Genomic DNA, 16844 nt, shown 5'->3' with positions numbered 1-16844 from the left:
CTGAACAGTAAGCTGTTCACCTGGATCCAGGTTCTTACTCCACTCTTCTGTAGTCTCTCAGCCACATAATTACAAGGGGATCAAAAGCACTAATATTTCTACCTGAAAAAAAAACCCAAACTGGCTGAGAACTAACAATTAGTAGGACTGTGTGTCCTGTAACACAGCAGACAGCAGTTACATTGCTCCAGTTGCTCTGGTTCTGTTATTTTTTGGAAAGACTATTTTTGGTGATGCAGCAAATGACAAGATCTATAACAAAATAGACCTACAAAAATCAGTCTGAGAAGGTATATCCCAAAACCAAGGGGGAATAAAAAGCTTAACATATAAAGGAGTAGCTGCGAGTCAAAGTATTCTGTGTGAAAAGCCTCACTGACCTATTCTGCTGTTTTTTTTAGATAGAAGATAACTATACCTACAACTTCAGGTGGTACACTGAATATGCTTGTCCTGAAATGCCACTGGAATGTGTTGTGACTGATCCCAGCACCATGGACCAGTATGACTTATCAAGGTAGGGAAGTAACATATACAGCATAACTTGGCTATTCTAGTTTAGTGTTCTGGCTGATAGCTTAGCACTGGATGAGGTTGGCTTCCTGTGTAGACAGCACTAGAAGCTTAATCTTTTGTGACAGTCCTAACTGCAAGTATCTTGAAATGAAGACAGTATTTCCCTCTAGTATATTGACTTGCCTCCTAAGATGTAAGTTCACTTTTTAGGACTGTTCTGTTTACTTAAAAACTTTATTACTTTGTCAACTGTGCTGTACTTCCTAGGAGTACTCTTTTTAATTATAACACTTAAAAATGAGGGGGAAAAGTTTATTCTGAAATGCCTTATGGTTGCTCTGTTTCTTGACTGACAGAGAAAGCTAGACAGAATCTATGAAGAATGTGTTCTTAGCGTAGAACTTTCTCTTCCTGCTCAGCTTAGCAAAATCTGAGAAGAGAGGTGAAAACTGGTATGCTATGGATAATTCAAAACCAAGTGAGCGGAAGAAGTACTACATAAATGTGTGTCGACCACTGGTTGCTGTACGAGGATGTGACCGGCGAGCTTCTGTCTGTCAGATGGAATACGGGCGTGATCATGTGAGTAGCCTTTCCATCCCAGCTCAGAGCTGGTTTGTCAAGTGAGTGAAATCAAGGGCTATGCAAGATAGGCACGTGAATTCTGGCTTCTTTGTGCAAAATACAGTGGTATTCTGTGTAGCCATCATTGCAGAATGGTAGACCTCCTGTCCACCTCTTCAAAGACCAAAGCTTTAATTTTTACAAGTGTTCCTACGTCGTGTTTGACATGGTTCTTTGTCCTCTGTTGCAGAGGCATCTGCATCTTTTCTGTGTAAATTGCTGTGGTCTCAGATTGCTAGCATTGCTTAAGGAAGAGGCTGCTCTCCTGGATATTCTGTCTTGCTTCTGGCTTGTTTTAGATTGAGCTGAGGGAGAAATGCATTTAAAGAATCCTTGTCACCCCCCTCTGAGCTCTCTTTGGCTTTGAGACGTAGAATAGGCAGAAGTTGCCAAGCTTAAAAAAAAAAAAAAAAAAAGAAAAAGGTGGTAGTGGTGGTTATGGGCTTCGATTTCTGTATTTCCCTGAAGTGTAACAGTTTATCATGGGACTGTTTGTGCTGACATGCTGGATGGACACTTCCCCCAAGGCCTGGCTTCAATGCTACTCAGAGCTGTAGGGAAAGATGAACTAGAGGTTCACCAACCTGCCCTAATTCCTCCTGTAAAACGGAGAGAACACTTTCTCTCTGTACTGTTGAAAAGGATGTTTGACTGAATCTATACATCACCATCATGGCACTTGAGCTAAATATTACTAGTTCCCTGTGCTTCCATTAGTCCTTGTTATGTAAGACCACATACTTACATGTGCAGACACTTTAGGACTTCCTTGCTGAAGGCACTAGAGTAAAAAGTGAGCACATTAGGTCAACCTAGATGTGGAGGTTTTTTTAGAAGAAAAACAAAGGAGGGAGAGCTGCTTTGGGGGTGTATTATTCTGTTTGTTTTTGTCTCTAACTTAAAATAGTTCCTTAAAAATGGGAAACACCAGTTATCTTGCAGAAGTAAAGATTAATTTGGACCTTGGTAGTAGCACCTACTGTTGTTCTAATTCTCAGTTTCTGCTAGTGCTTTTTAGGTTTTGCTAAGCCTGGCAGATCCCTAAGGTCAATTCTAAGAATGCCTGGAGGCTTCTACAAACTGTGTTTTAAAGAGCTGTACAAATTAAATCCTACTTACTACACATGAGGCGTAGGCCTCCCTAAAATCCTAAGCTGTGTAGCTGGTGAGATGAGGACGGCTGTTGGAAGGCACTAAAGGCACCTTATTATACTAAAAATAGAAAAAACAAAAAACCAAACCATGCCTGTTTGTGGAGCTTGCCTGTTAAACATGTGAAACTTAAGTACAGAATGGGGGAGAAATGTAGGGGGATCTCTACACACCTTTATCTTCAAAACTCTCAAGATAACCTTCTGTATACAGGATGGTTGTGGTGGCTATTGTCTTCTTTTTGACTGTATCTAAAACTTTTCAGTTGAGTTTAGAGTTGCTGACATGCTTTTCTTTATTTCTAGGATTCGTACCTCGAAGTCACCTCTATTAGTAATCTCGGTGTTGCCAGCAAAGAACTAGTAGTTGAAAGACCTGGACACATTTCTCTAACCTACGCAAATGGCTCTCTGTGCATTGATGCTGATGGAAAGAAAATGACTTATACCACCACCATCCACTTCATCTGTTCCAAAAGCACTCTTGTAAGGACAAATGATCTTTCAGTTGTTGCTTCATTGTAGTAGGTTTTTCCATTATATAACGTGAAGCCACGTGAAGATGTATAGCGTATAGCAGATTCATGACAAGGGAGACTTGAGGACTTAAAATAGAGAAAGCTCTTGAGGCTGTAGCTTATTGATTCTAGAGGAGTTCTTAAATCTATAAAGCTTTTGCTGATAGCACTCCACATACTGAAGTTTAGACTGAGGAGATAGACTGGAGCTTGCCTAGACTTGTTCTTGCTGGTTTGTGAATGCAGATCTTACTCCCCTCACTCACATGATCTTCAGCCCAAGAGGTATGTTGAAAATCTGTGACTTGGAGCAGTTATGAACTGCTTTGCTTTTGCCTGAAAACAGTGAAATGAAGTGTGTATAATGAATGCTCCTGTTACCTTGTTACCTCAGCTAACAGTTCTGCATTGCTTGATTTATTATTTTTTTTAATAGCAGACTATGCATTTTACCCCAAAACTCTTCAAAGCTTAGACTGAGACAAGGCCTGGTTATGCATGTCTAGATTCAGTACTGAATTTAATCTGAATATTTGGATGTCAGATTCAGTTCTTTGCTAAAGCTTAATAACATGCTAAGTGTTTAGCTAGACAAAGTTTTGAGCATTGACCTTCAAAATAAATAGGGGAGAGGGAAGGGGGTGAGAATTGTGTGCATTTGCAGTGAAGTATTTTAAAAGAACCAGACAGTTTCTTATACAGTGGAATCTCAAACATGAGAAGGTGTTGGCTGTTACACTTATTCTGGTCTTCTCTCTGCAATCTGTTTCCAGAGTAGCAGCCCACGATTTATAGCTATTCAGGAATGTATGGCCACGTTCTTATGGGAAACTGAGGCTGCTTGTCCAATCAAGGAAACAAAAGATGATTCTCAGGTGAGAAAGGGAGACATAATTGTACTCAGTGTACCCTTGGAGAAAACTAAGTACAGTGAAGTCTCAAGTTGATCACGATTGAGTCTTGTGATATCTTACTGCTTTCTTCTTGAAGTGTTCCTGAAATGTGTAACTTCTGACTAAAGTATTCCAGTGCTGTCTCTCAAGAACAGATTACTTGCTGTGGCACTGAAAGTTTCATTCCCTCACAAGGTTGTTAATAAAACTGAGTTTATAAAACTGAGTTTATATGTGAGGATATATATTGTACTTGTTTGTGTACAGATCATCAAATGAGGCTTTTTTTTTTAAATGAGCTACTCAGTTGCTTCTACTGTACAGGTCTCAAGATAAACACATTAGTGTGAAAACAACCCTCAGTTAAAATTTCCTTGCTCTTTGCTAACCTGATAGAAGTTATCTGTTAAATTGCACTTTGATATGTTGGTATGTTGCTGATGTCGATGGACAACTGTGCAAGAGAATTGAATGGGGTCTTGCTGCGGCCAGTGCTGTATTCTGGTTATCCAGATTAAGTTGCTAATTGTTATGCAGGCTAGGAATATGTGTAAATCACTACTTTGGCTCTTTAAACAGGGTAGAGATAAAACTTAAAATAGAAGAAACACAGAAGGAGAAAATAATGCTGTCTTTTTGTTTTTGTTTTTTTAGTCCTGCTCTGTGCGAGATCCAAACACTGGCTTTCTGTTCAATCTGCAGCCATTAGCTTCTGAGAAGGGCTATATGGCTACTGGCATTGGGAAGAAGTTCTTGGTAAGGTTTCTCACTATACAACCTGTTGCTTATGGATGCTGCTGTTGCATTTTTCCAGTCTTGCTTAGTGAGCAAGTGGAGTTTTGACTTGGTCCTCTTATGAAATTGGAGTTGGCAGGACAGTACTGTGCTTGAGGGGAGGAATGGAAGATAACGTGATTCATCTCAAATGGTCTTAAAAGCATCGAGCTTCAGGTTCTTAGCAGAGATAAGGTAGCCACACTTCCGAGGCTACACATGGTTTTCCAGTTATGGACTGTTGTGTAATAGCAGTTGATCTGCTGGTGCTGAAGAACTGGACAGTGGAAGCCTAGAAAGGGATCTAATCTGTCGGTATCAGTGTTCTTAATGCAATCTGCAGTGCTAGGCTGTCCGCAGATACTACTGTAGTGGTTTTTTTAGTCTAAGAATAAACTTGCTAAACCACATCCTGCACTTCTAGTGGGGAGAATTTGTGGACCCTGTAAGCTGAAGATTGGAGATATTTTTCCTGTATTACAGTGGTTATCTTGCAGTCTAGAAATGACAGACGGTGTCATGCTGCTTAAAATAGTTCTTGACAAGTGAGTTTTAGCGATGTAGCAAAGGCTATGTGGACCTAATTTTTCTGATGCAGTTAATACTGTGTACGCCCACATGTTTTCAAAACTTCTAGCTAAACATTTGTGGACCCATGCCAGATTGTGGGAAAATCAATGGCAAAACAGCTGCTGGATGTGAAGCAGAAAATCTGACATCAGTGAGGCTGGTGGAATTGGACAAAACCCTGTATCTGTCTGGTGAAGGGTTTCTAACTCTCACCTACAGAGGTCCTCTTCATGTGCAATCAGGTGAGTTCAGGAAATATGCAGTGAAGATGAATGCTTATTTATGTTGTGGTTTTTTTTTTTTTTTTTAAATACCTGCTTCCTTGAAGCAGTTAGTAATAAGAGACTGCCAGAAAATTTTCAAGTTAAGTGTTAGCTTGAACCTGAATTCAGATATTCCTGAGTGAAGCAGCAGCAGCAAAGTGTTTGTTTTACAGGAACATCAGACACGTTCACAGTGACTTTCATTTGTAATGATTCATATCCTGGAGAGCTTAAGTTTGTGCGTGAAGAGGTAAACAGCATGCTGAACATCCATGATACTTTTTTTGAGTTTCACACAGCTCTGGCCTGTGCTCCTGCTCCTGTAGACTGCCAGGTTACAGGTAAGTACCTGGAATTTCTGTGAGCTCTGTCTGACAAATATTGGAAGGATTAACTGAAGAGCAAGCTTCTGAGAGGAGGGCTTTAAGAATACCTGTTGTGTAGATAGTTTTAAGACCTGAAGTCTTCATAGAAGTTATAGAGAGGGAGAGGAGGTAAGTTGTCTGAAGCAGGCTTAAATTATGAAGACAGGCAAGAAGCTGATGTGGAACGTAGTGGTATACATGAGACCTGATAATCACTTTAAAAACCTGTAATCCTTATCATGACTGGATGCTGCTTTAGCCCAACTCCGAAGAAAACAAGTTAATTTAGTATTGGCCTCTGTAAAAATGCACCTGTGAATTGTGGAGTAGTACTTGTAGTAAGTACACTGACTTCCCTACTACCTGTGGGAAGTAACCATCAAGGGAACCATCTGTTCTACATTTGGTGTAGTGACATTTTTATGGCAACAGTACCTTCTCTCAACAGATATCTAATGTGATTCTGAAAATTACTTGCAGTTATGTGTATTCATCAGTGAAACTTGTTGCAAACCCAATACTGCTGCAAGTATCTAATAAGTTGCCTTTCAGCTTACTGTATGCACCACATCTCTTTCAGATGCTGCTGGCAATGAGTATGACTTAAGCGACTTGAGCAAAGAGGGTGAACCATGGGTTGCTATAGACACTTCAAAGGAAGCAAAGAAGCAAACATTTTTCTTGAATGTCTGCAAGCCTTTACCCTATGTGCCTGGATGCCCCGGTAAGCCAAGTGGCAAGCATTTCTTGACTTGTCACTTCTGATGCAAGACCCTATATGCAGAATGACATCCCCGGTTATTTTAGTAGGATTTCTTGAATCCTGCCTGTTCAGTTGCTGAACTTGCGTGGACCTGGGTGAGGTGTGTCAAGGGTTATAATAAACCTTGACTTTCTCAAACCCTTGACTTTCTCAAACTGACGGCAGTCTTAATGCTCATCAGGACTCTTGCATTGAGATGCATGGGAATGCATTTGGGAAAAATGCATTGAGGGCGGTATTTACCAGTATCCTTGCTTTTTTTAAAAATTTTTTTAAAGAAAGCAAAGTTAAATGTTGTTGAAGCCTCCTAACTGAATGAGGTGGGAATGAGAAGCTTCTGCCACATCTTACTGCACTTCTAGCCAGTTTGATTTATTTAACCTGTTGCTGTGTTCTTTTATCAGTCTGTCGGAGCAGATATGTTAGTGCAGTTTTAAAGATTTCAGTGAATGCAGGACAGTAACTTGTTCAATTCCTCAAAGGCTTTGGTCACGTAATGTCTCTGACTGTATTTATGAAAACACTTCTGTTGTTCTGCTTGAGGAGTTTGAGACAGTCTGCTACAATGCTCAAAGCTCTCTTAAAGCTACTCCATTATGGCTTTTACAATAAAGTTAACTCTAATCATCAAAGCTTTGAACTAAAATACAGGCTTTTTCTTTTTTCCTGTAGGTGGTGCTATAGGATCTTGTGTGAAATATGCTGATAAAAGCAAGAACCTTGGAGTCATCCAGATAAACCCACAGGCTGCTACTGATGGATCATTAAGCATTATCTACTTGAATGGTGACACGTGCAAAGATAAGCAGCGTTATTCTACACGTATAATCTTCGAGTGCGATCAAACAATGGTAACTTTCTGTGCCAATTGCTATTAATGAAGATTTTAGGGCTTGGACTTACTATAACAAAGTAGCCTATGTTTATTCCTCTTGGAATGGAGAGCCTGTTTCTATATAGTAGTATCCTGTATGCAGGCTTTACCCTTGTCTCTCCTTACACCTGCTTTCCTGAGCTCATAGAACACAACAGTAAACTGTATCGTGGAATCCTGTGAGCCACCAAAAGCAGATCTTTGCTGAAAATGAGTACTGAAATTTAATAATAGAGATCTTAGACTGTGCAACTACAAAAACAAAGATTCTGTATGTACATTTTGAGGCTTGCAATGCAATTGGTAGTAAGCCTCCTTCATACGGATCTTTTCTGTAGGGATCACCAATGTTTGAGCGAGAGGATGACTGTGAGTTCTTATTTGTTTGGAGAACCTTGGCAGCATGTCCTGTTCACAAAGCAGAAGGTAAGTGTAGTGATTTGAGCTTTAAAATATCAAACAAATGTGTAAAAAAAGTAAATAGGGAAGCTACATTTTGTTTCTTGCCCTGTGAATCTTTCTGTAAAAGGTGCTGGCTTGTGGAGGGGTGTCTCTTCTGAGCTTTAAGCCAATTAAGAGTCACACCTAGCATTAAAAGTACAATTTAGGATGACAGGCAAATGTAATTCCCTATCCAGGGAAAGAGATAAAGTAGTAATTGCTGTCTCTGACAAATCATAGTACTACCTTGTTAAATCACAGGCCGACTAGCTAGTGTCTTGTAAACCTTAAAAGCATCAGAGAGAGAACGCAGTTGATCCTATGCCTGGCAAGTCATTCCCTGTCCCCTACTGAAGACCAGAAGCTATACTGTAAACTTGACCCTTGTTAGACCATGGGGGACAGTATCAGGTATCAGAGTTCACAGTTGACTCCAGGACATGCAAGAAGGAATCACAGGTTCTAATTCTGGTGCTCAGTTAGCTCTTGGATGGGAAGTTGAGCGTGCAGGTATCTTCGTTGCCCTTGCAGGCTTTGTTTTGCAACTTGTAGATAATGCCTTATAAAAAATCCAGACTTACTGTAAAGGGTCTGTCACAGCAGTCCTAGGCATTATTGAAACTGCCAGTGATCTCATGTGGCATAAGAGAGAAGTTTGCAAGCTACTGCTCTGTAGTACACAATTACTGTGCAGGACACCATGGTGACAAGAGTTGTGGTTTTGAAGGGAGGGAAACGGATGTGATGTCTTTAACTTGGTACTAACTTGTTGGATGATTGAGCGGAGCATAATAATCTTATATCTGAGAATTGGATATTTGGATTCTGATAAAAATATCTGATAATCAATAAATATCTGAGTGATACAATCAGATATTTTTCTTAAAAGTTTCGGAATATTGAGCAAAGGGTTACTTTAAAACTGAGGACTTGATCAGCACCGAAGTTACTGATATATATCAGCTAATTAGATCCATGCAACTAGAATTTTCCCCAACCTTTTCTGTATACATCTTGGTAGACGTGTAAGCTGTAGCTAACACTTCCTATGATAAATTATTTCCTAACTTCAAACTTTATAGCTGTTAAAAAGATACAAAACTGACATCTAGGACAGCTTCTGCTTCGGCCTTGCGACCTTGCTGTTCTTTCCAGATAATTAACTAAATGCTGGACTTGGTGTCTCCTGGTTCTGTACTTAACCTTTGGCATGGCTGAAAGAACCACCTGTGAGGCCACTTTGAGGTAGTTTTTGAACTACAGTGTGAGTTCTGCATCTTGGTTTAGTGGCAATTATACAAGAAATGTTCCATTTGTAGCTTAGTCTCATAGTTCTAGGTATTGGTGACTTCCTGAAACAAGCTGCTTAACTGGACTAAAATGGTTCTTCAGTGTCACTGCCCTAAGGTGCCAACTATTCATTTTTGTGGCCTTATTTGTGCCAGTAAGCCTTAATTGTCCTAAGTATATTTAGCATGGCTCGCAGATAATTAAATCTATTTTAAATTCTTAACTTTTCTTTAAAGGAGAGGATTGCCAGGTGAAGGATCCAAAGTATGGTCATGTTTATAACCTCAAGCCACTTTCCAATAAAGACATAAAAGTGAGTACAGATGAATATGACTACTACTTCAGAGTTTGTGGAGAAATAACAGAACCTTGCAAACAAGAGGCTCACACTGTGTCATCGTGTCAAGTAAAGAAGACGGACCGTACTTTGAGAAAAGTAGCAGGTATAGCACTTGATTGGAAGGAATTTAGAGGATGGGAAGATTAACCAGGGTGTAATTGAAGCTGCCGTGTGATAGAGGGATTCTTGCTAATCTCATACATATTATGAGATAAAGCACCCTACCAATTTTGCTTCATGTGCAAATAAAATGTCATGTATATAGTCATCTTGACACACAATTAGGAATGAGTTAACCCTACTGTACTGGAGTACTCATTCAATAATTAGGTCACAAGTTTTAGAGGAAGATTGAGGTCTTTCTACTGGTACTTAATTGTGCATGTTACTGCTGTCTATATAACCCTGTTGCCAGAAGCATTACTGTAGTTGTGTTTTTATTGGATTAGCTGTTTATTTTTATCAACTCTTTGCTTCTAGGCTTACTTACAGAAAAACTGACTTTCAAAAATGGTTTAATAATGATTAATTACACCAGTGGAGAAAAATGTCATAAAATATACGAACGGTCAACTGCCATATTATTCTATTGTGACAAGACTACATCTGAGGTTAGTTTCTGAACATATTCTTCCTGTATGTACTGTCTTCCAGAGTTGCCCTCTTAACGTGTGGAAGGGTGAGGTGAAGAACATGAACTAGCTTCCTTCAAAGACTGCCTAATCATATACAGATTAGGCAGGAGATTGAAAGGTCCTGTGAGGTGTAATAAAAAATGAGGAATAGTTTGCACTCTCTATTTATGGAAGGTACTTCCATCATACCCCAGGAAAGTCAGGGCATGTTGTTCCTTTATGGGATGCCTGCCATTGGCAAAGCTCTTGGACGTGTTCAGAAGGGATGTTCTCCCAGAAATAACGGCCGTTTCTTTGTAAGAAATAAAAAGTAGGAGGATGAATCTGCAGGAAAGCAGGTGTTATGTGGCCAGACCAAAACAAGCTGGTTACTTGCTTTTAGTATCCCTCTCTGTGCTTGTGCTTTCCGTCCTGTTCTTCAACAATGGTGCCTAGAGTTACTTTTGCTCTTCTCCTAATTTCATGGAGGAGGCAGAAGCTCCTAACAACCACCCTCTTATCAGAAGTGTGTATGTGGATAAACTCAGGTTTGGGAGAAGCCATGCTTTCAGCTAGTCAGAGGCATAGTGTGGCTCTAAGGTAATACGTAAATACAAGTTCCTGGATCTTCTTGAAGCAACACTGAGACATTTTGGTAGCTTCATTGTGTCTAAACGGGAAAGTAAATTCCTTTTTGTATTTTGTTCTTTCAGCCTGTATTTTTGAAGGAAACTCCAGATTGTACCTACATGTTTGAATGGCATACTCAGTATGCTTGCCCACCTGTAAAATCTACTGAGTGCTCCTGCAAGTAAGTAGTTTCCAGAAACTTAAAGTGGATCTGTTTGACAGAAACAAATACAGCCTTATTGCAACTCAGCTCAGTACTTCCACTGTAGCTATTGTGTTTGGACTTAGTTAGCAATGAGCTAATGTGGCATTCAGTGTCAATGCAATGTATTTTAAGTGACTTCTGTACTTCCTAAAACTAATTTCACTGAAGAAAAATACTACTTTGAGCTTCTTCTGGGGAGTAAGCATAGTATCAAAGTGAACTGTTGGGAAGGCAGTTGATCGTGGTTGAACTCTGAGCACGTTAGGTGGTTGCAAGTGTCTAGTTATTATTTAACTATAGCTAATTTAAACAAGACTACAACTGCTGTCTGTTTGGAACTTCCACCAAACAAAGCTCCAGGAAAAATGTCATCTATTTCTGTCAACCAAGTATTAGCTCATTAAGATTTGATAAGTGGGGTCAAATGTGGCTAGTAATTGGCCCAGAGTTTTAACATCCAACACCATGATAGGTTTCTACCCGGAGGTAAAACAATCCACTATAACTGTGCGTTTGTGCTTGCCATGCACTGAAAGCCTGTACGCTTCAAGGAAAAGTCAGAATTACTCTTGCATTGGCTGATGGCTGTGTGTACATGGACAGTTACGGTGGGGATGGCTGGTGCAGTGGTATATCTCTGTACTGAATCTGAGGTTTGTAGGCAGCAATGGGTCTGCAGATTTCTCCTCCAGCATGATACTCTGCTTACAGAGTTGTTAGGTTAAAAGTTATTGTAGTAACTTAAGAATTATAACTTACAATTACTTAATTTTTTTAAAATGCCTCTTAATTTGAATCCTTTGTCTTACTTACAGGGATGATGAAGGAAACTTCTATGACTTTTCATCTCTGACACGGCACAGAGAGAATTGGGAGGCAATTGCTCTATCTGCTTCTACGCAGAAATACTATATTAATGTCTGCAAGCCTTTAGTACCATATGGTGCTGCACGTAAGAGCAAAATAAAAATATATTCTTGCTGTAGCTAGGGGAGGCAAGTAGTAGGACAGTACTGCTGGTTGTTCAGAGTGGAAAAAGTCGCAAAGCAAAGTATGTGGAGACAGTGTAACTTCAGCACCAGAGGGAAGGGTAGATTGCAGGCCTGATTACCATCTGCTTGGTGGATGAGATTCACTAGTAGCTCTTATCTTCTCTTGATAACTTCAGCACTCTAGCTCTTCCATCCTTATCCAAAGTCTGCTGTAGCTCTTAAAGATTAAAATAATCTTTTGGCACAAGATGTTAACTTCAGAATTCTCTACGCATCTTCTACCGACTCCACATTTTGTGCAGTGGAAGACCAGGTAACAGACTCTGGCCTTTTACTCTATGTAGTAGTCTACTTCCCCAGTAGTAGCTGCCACTGCTTTCTAAATGACCTTGAGTGAAGTGACACTGTTGCTGCTACTTGTGATTTTGGGTGGGAGAGGAACCAGTGAGTATGGTTTGGACAGTGGCTTGGAGATAGATCAGCCATGACATACCTGAAAGTAGAGTAGTGGAGTTTCATTCCAGGCAAGTAAGCCTTAATAACATTTGGAGTAGTAAAGCAGTTTTTCTTCATCTGTATAGGTTCCTGTCCTTCTGATGCTGCTGCCTCCCTCATGGAGGGTGCAAAATGTACAAGTCTTGGGGAAGTGGCTGATGGTCCCCGGTGGGAAAATAGTATTTCTATTTTGAAATATATTAACGGGGAGCAGTGTCCAGATAAAATTCGCAAGAAAACAACAATACTGCGCCTCAAGTGTGATGAAAGCAAAATTGTAAGTGGGCTTCTTTGTAAGTTGGGTTTTATGTTTTCATGAGTTGTTCATACCACTGTATGTGCATGGAGAATGGTGGGCAGTTCCTATCATTCCCTAATTGTCTGGAGCTGGATGGGAGACAGTCTTGTAAGCAGACTGGCTTATTGGTTACTTGAACATTAGATGCTGAGTAGTTTTTGAGATCTCTTTGTACAATCTGCTAGCACAGGTTTTATCATCTGAAATAGCTTCAAACTGTCTGTGTTTTGAAGATGAATGTATTGCAGGTTGGAAAGTGTTTCAGGTAGTAAATAATGCTATTGGCCGTGTAGGTCTTAACTGTTGCATATCTGTATGCCTTGCCTTTAAGTACTCTTCTGTTTGGCAAGATGTCTTACCCTCACCTTTTGGATTTTTCTGTCGATCTGCTAGGCTGCCTTTAGCTCTCCTCTCATCAATTTTATTGCTTCTGATAATGATTCTGTACTGTTGTGTATTTGAAATATTCAAATACTCTGTCATGGGGTTAATTCATTGGACCATGATGGTCTGTTAAGTCCTAGGACTGTCATTTGAATTGAACTCAGCTACAGGCTTCAGAGATAACCCTGTGGCATGGAATCTTACCGTATCACTGTAGAGATGTTGCTTTCTCCACTGTTTCATGTTTAGGAATCGAAGCCAGAACTTATAACGGCCATTGAAGATTGTGAATATACCTTCTTGTGGTTCACTGCTGCTGCGTGTCCTCTTAAAAGCAATGTGCAGAATGACTGCAGGGTAACTAATCCTGCAACAGGTGAGGAGAAGACCTCAGGATTTTGTATGTGGAAGGGGCTGTTCGAGGAGGAACTACTGCGTTAGTGTTCTTGAGGGACTTCAATAGCAAAGGGCAGGGTGATGCATCCTCTGGATAGTGACTACAAGCTTATTGGTTGGGTAGAAATGTCTTGTAAGGTATTGCAGTGTCCCTTGGAACATAAATAGTCTGTAGTTCTGAAACTAGTTTTACCTCTAATTATTAATATGAATTAGTAACTGTTTTCCTTTCTAAGCTAGCAGGCAAGTAGAGGATGGTTGACCTTCCTACTAATCAAGTTACTGAAAGCTTTTAATACAAAGAAATGTCTTGATTTTTAATCTGAATAAAAGATTAAATTTATTCCTTGATCTGCACACAGGCCACCTCTTTGATTTGACATCGCTAAAGCGAGAGTCTGGCTATACCATCAGTGATTCACACAACAGAAAAATTGAGTTGAACGTTTGTGCTGAAGCTAAAAGTTCATGTGCAAATGGAGCTGGTAAGCATATTATCCCCTCTGAGACTGTAATTGCTGACTATAGTGTACCCAAAGGAAATACTTACGCTCAAGTTTACAGTAAAATGTGAGGGGCAGGCTTTACTGCAAATGTGGGAGTAGTGAAGAGAACAGCTGTGTGGCTGAGTTGGCTAGGAACAGATCCTAAAGCTGTTTTAGGAAACTAAGCAATGTATTCTTATCAAATTCCATTCCTAAACTTACATGGGTGTGCTTCCAGTCCAATCCCTTTAGGTCTGAATAGTGGATATTCTTTTGGACCTGAGGGCAGGAGTGTAGATGCTTCTACTGCACTTCTTGGCTGTTGTGAAAAGGAAGAAGTTACAGGCTTTCAGCTAGAGTGAGCTGAGCACAAAAACTGCTCTGTGGTGATGTGTTGCTGTAATGCATCTGCACTGAGCCTTGTGTCCGCACTTCAAACCCTTGCCAACCCTCTTTCTAGCTTTCTGTTCTGTTTGGGTGCTTCTGAAACATCAGTAGAAGTTCACTTGTATTTTAAGCTGCTTAAGAGCAGGTTGAATTGCTAGCTCTTCTGTCAAACTGAATACGAGATGATATTTAAGCATCTTAAATGCTAAAATAGGAGTATTGCTTGTGAATTGAAAATTATTTTTGTGTAGTTAGAAGAAAATACCGGATTGACTTGGTTTTTTTAAGAGGCTTCTTAATAAAATAAAATAATATATAATCTGGCTGACATTTTATGTTAATCTCTTGGTTTTAAGGGAAGTGGTAACTAGACACTGTGCTTTGTGATTCCTTAAACATATATAGAGGCAGTACATTCTGCTGGTTAATGAAGTATTAAAGACAATATTTGGTCTTTTGTTTCAGCGCAGTTCAGCTCAGTTTAATGGCAGCTCCAGATGGTGAGACAAAGCCTGTCTTTTGTAGGAAAACAAAAGTGAGACCAAAATATTAAGTTTCCTGCTGTTCATGTTGTAAGGTGCAAGCAGTTTTTAAGGACAGTTACATCAGACATGATCCATTTTGTTAATTTTTCTTTTTCACTTCAGCTGTCTGCATCACTGGTGGTCCAAAATCAATTAATGCTGGAAAACTGAATAAAACTTTAACTTATGAAGATCAGGTGTTAAAGCTTGTCTATGAAGATGGAGATACTTGCCCTGCAGACCCTGAACTGAAGCATAAAAGCTATTTTAGCTTTGTGTGCAAGTCTGATGTTGGAGATGACAGTCGGCCTGTTTTTCTGTCTTTTGACGAGCAGACATGCACTAGTTATTTCTCTTGGCATACTTCCTTGGCGTGTGAGGAAGAGGTAAGAATTACTTCTGTGGAAAACACTTGTGAGACTAAATTTGGGGTGGTGGGGTTAGGCACAGTAGCAGTGTATGTTTTAAATCGCTTGATGGAAAGGTCTCTTCTTGTAGTAGAGAACCCAAATTCATGTAGAAGTTCTCAAATATTTTTCTTACTGACTTTTTCAGCAGGGATGAACAATACTTGGCAAACTTCTGGTCTGCGTGATGAGCCAAGTTAAAACTTTAATGCGTCAGAATAGTCCCTCTGTGGAACCTATTTAGCTGCTTCCCTGTAAAGCCCTGTATCTTCTATTTGAGCACCTACTTGGGAATTGATGATTAAGATTCTCCAGTGCAATAGGCCAACAGAGCTTAGGTTGAGTTGAGGATAGACAGCATCTCTGGGCATGGGGGTAGTCTTTTTTTTCTAAGCGACTAGAGGCCAGGCAAGTGTATGATCAGTTTCTTCAGTGCAAAAACTGTTAAACCGTGATAGCATGAACTGAGGATTCACCTCTGCTATAAAACACATGCTGTAATAACGTGCTTTGGTCAACTCTAGATGAACTGGTGTTCCAGACAATACTATGAGCTAGTCTTACTTTAGTTAATTTTAGCTAGTTAAATTGTTACCAGTAGTGGGTGCACAGAATAAAAGCAGCAATAGGAACAGAAAGCTAAACGAGTTATAGGGTGAATTCAGATCTTAACACCTGAACAGTCCCTTTTGTGAATCTGCCTAATCATTCTTTCCTGCCTTGATTACTTCTAGTGTGGCGAGCATTTTCTGTGACAAGTTGTTTTTCTTCCTCATCATTGTCTCAATACTACCATAGCTCTCACTTCCATTTAGAAAAAACATAATCCAGTTTTCCTTTCCCCAGCAGGAATTATCATGTGTGCCATCCTTCTTTTGTAAGAGTTCTACTACACATAGCTTTGGTTTCCTCTTCAGTAATATGTACCATCTTGCAGTACACACCAACAGTGCCTAAAAACATTGTGTTTTCTAGCCTGTTAACTCTGTTCAGTGATCATTTGTGCATTGCTGATCACTTCTCACAGTGTAGCCACAGTGACTATCACTAGCTATTTCAGTGTAGTGATAGCTAGGTAGCAATTCTGATGATTTGTTCTGAAATTAAATGGTAATTTCGTTAGTTGCTCCTTATCTAATATCTAAGCAAAAACAGACTTCCCAAATTCCAGGTAGGCTGCCAGTAAGCTTATGCACTTTAAGAATGCATGAAGTCAGTTCGGAGGAAACCTAGTGCTCAAACCATCAACTTGCAATACAATAACTTTACATTGTTATAACCAGGCTTGTTTGCTGGAGATGGCCTAGTGGTGTGCGGGAGATGGGGAGAGGAAGGAACTGTAGAATCTACTGGTCTTACGAAGACATAATGACCATGTATGCTGGAGTATGCATGCCAGAGCTTTATGTCTTGGTGGTGTTCTGATATGGTCTCTATTCCATGTTTAAATGACTGAGGTTTTTCATGCACAGCTTGTAGGTGTTTAGTATCTATAGACAAACAGAAATTGTAAGAAACGCTGCTTTACTTAAATCAAATTTGAAACTTTTAAAGGCAGCTACACTTCTGGCCCTGTGAAGGGCAGGATGTTTGTCAATAAATCAAAGCAAGTAATAAAAGAATAAAAGCAATAAAATGCGTTCAC

General features: G+C 39.8%; 1 protein-coding gene across 1 annotated transcript in view; it reads left to right on the top strand.

Moving 5' to 3' along the window:
* The window catches only part of IGF2R (insulin like growth factor 2 receptor), a 58618-nt gene that overhangs the window by 27580 nt on the left and 14194 nt on the right, over positions 1-16844 (top strand). The window contains exons 17-34 of the mRNA XM_064446955.1: positions 402-517; positions 936-1098; positions 2598-2777; positions 3583-3684; positions 4357-4458; positions 5114-5288; positions 5483-5650; positions 6255-6398; positions 7110-7288; positions 7650-7737; positions 9279-9485; positions 9863-9993; positions 10710-10807; positions 11647-11783; positions 12405-12595; positions 13250-13376; positions 13759-13881; positions 14916-15178. Coding sequence (XP_064303025.1) covers positions 402-517; positions 936-1098; positions 2598-2777; positions 3583-3684; positions 4357-4458; positions 5114-5288; positions 5483-5650; positions 6255-6398; positions 7110-7288; positions 7650-7737; positions 9279-9485; positions 9863-9993; positions 10710-10807; positions 11647-11783; positions 12405-12595; positions 13250-13376; positions 13759-13881; positions 14916-15178 — 2694 coding nt within the window. The remainder of the gene's footprint in view (positions 1-401; positions 518-935; positions 1099-2597; positions 2778-3582; positions 3685-4356; positions 4459-5113; positions 5289-5482; positions 5651-6254; positions 6399-7109; positions 7289-7649; positions 7738-9278; positions 9486-9862; positions 9994-10709; positions 10808-11646; positions 11784-12404; positions 12596-13249; positions 13377-13758; positions 13882-14915; positions 15179-16844) is intronic.

This window comes from Phalacrocorax carbo, chromosome 3, assembly GCF_963921805.1.
Source record: "Phalacrocorax carbo chromosome 3, bPhaCar2.1, whole genome shotgun sequence".
Lineage (NCBI taxonomy): Eukaryota > Metazoa > Chordata > Aves > Suliformes > Phalacrocoracidae > Phalacrocorax > Phalacrocorax carbo.
This window is presented reverse-complemented; position numbering and strand designations above follow the sequence as displayed.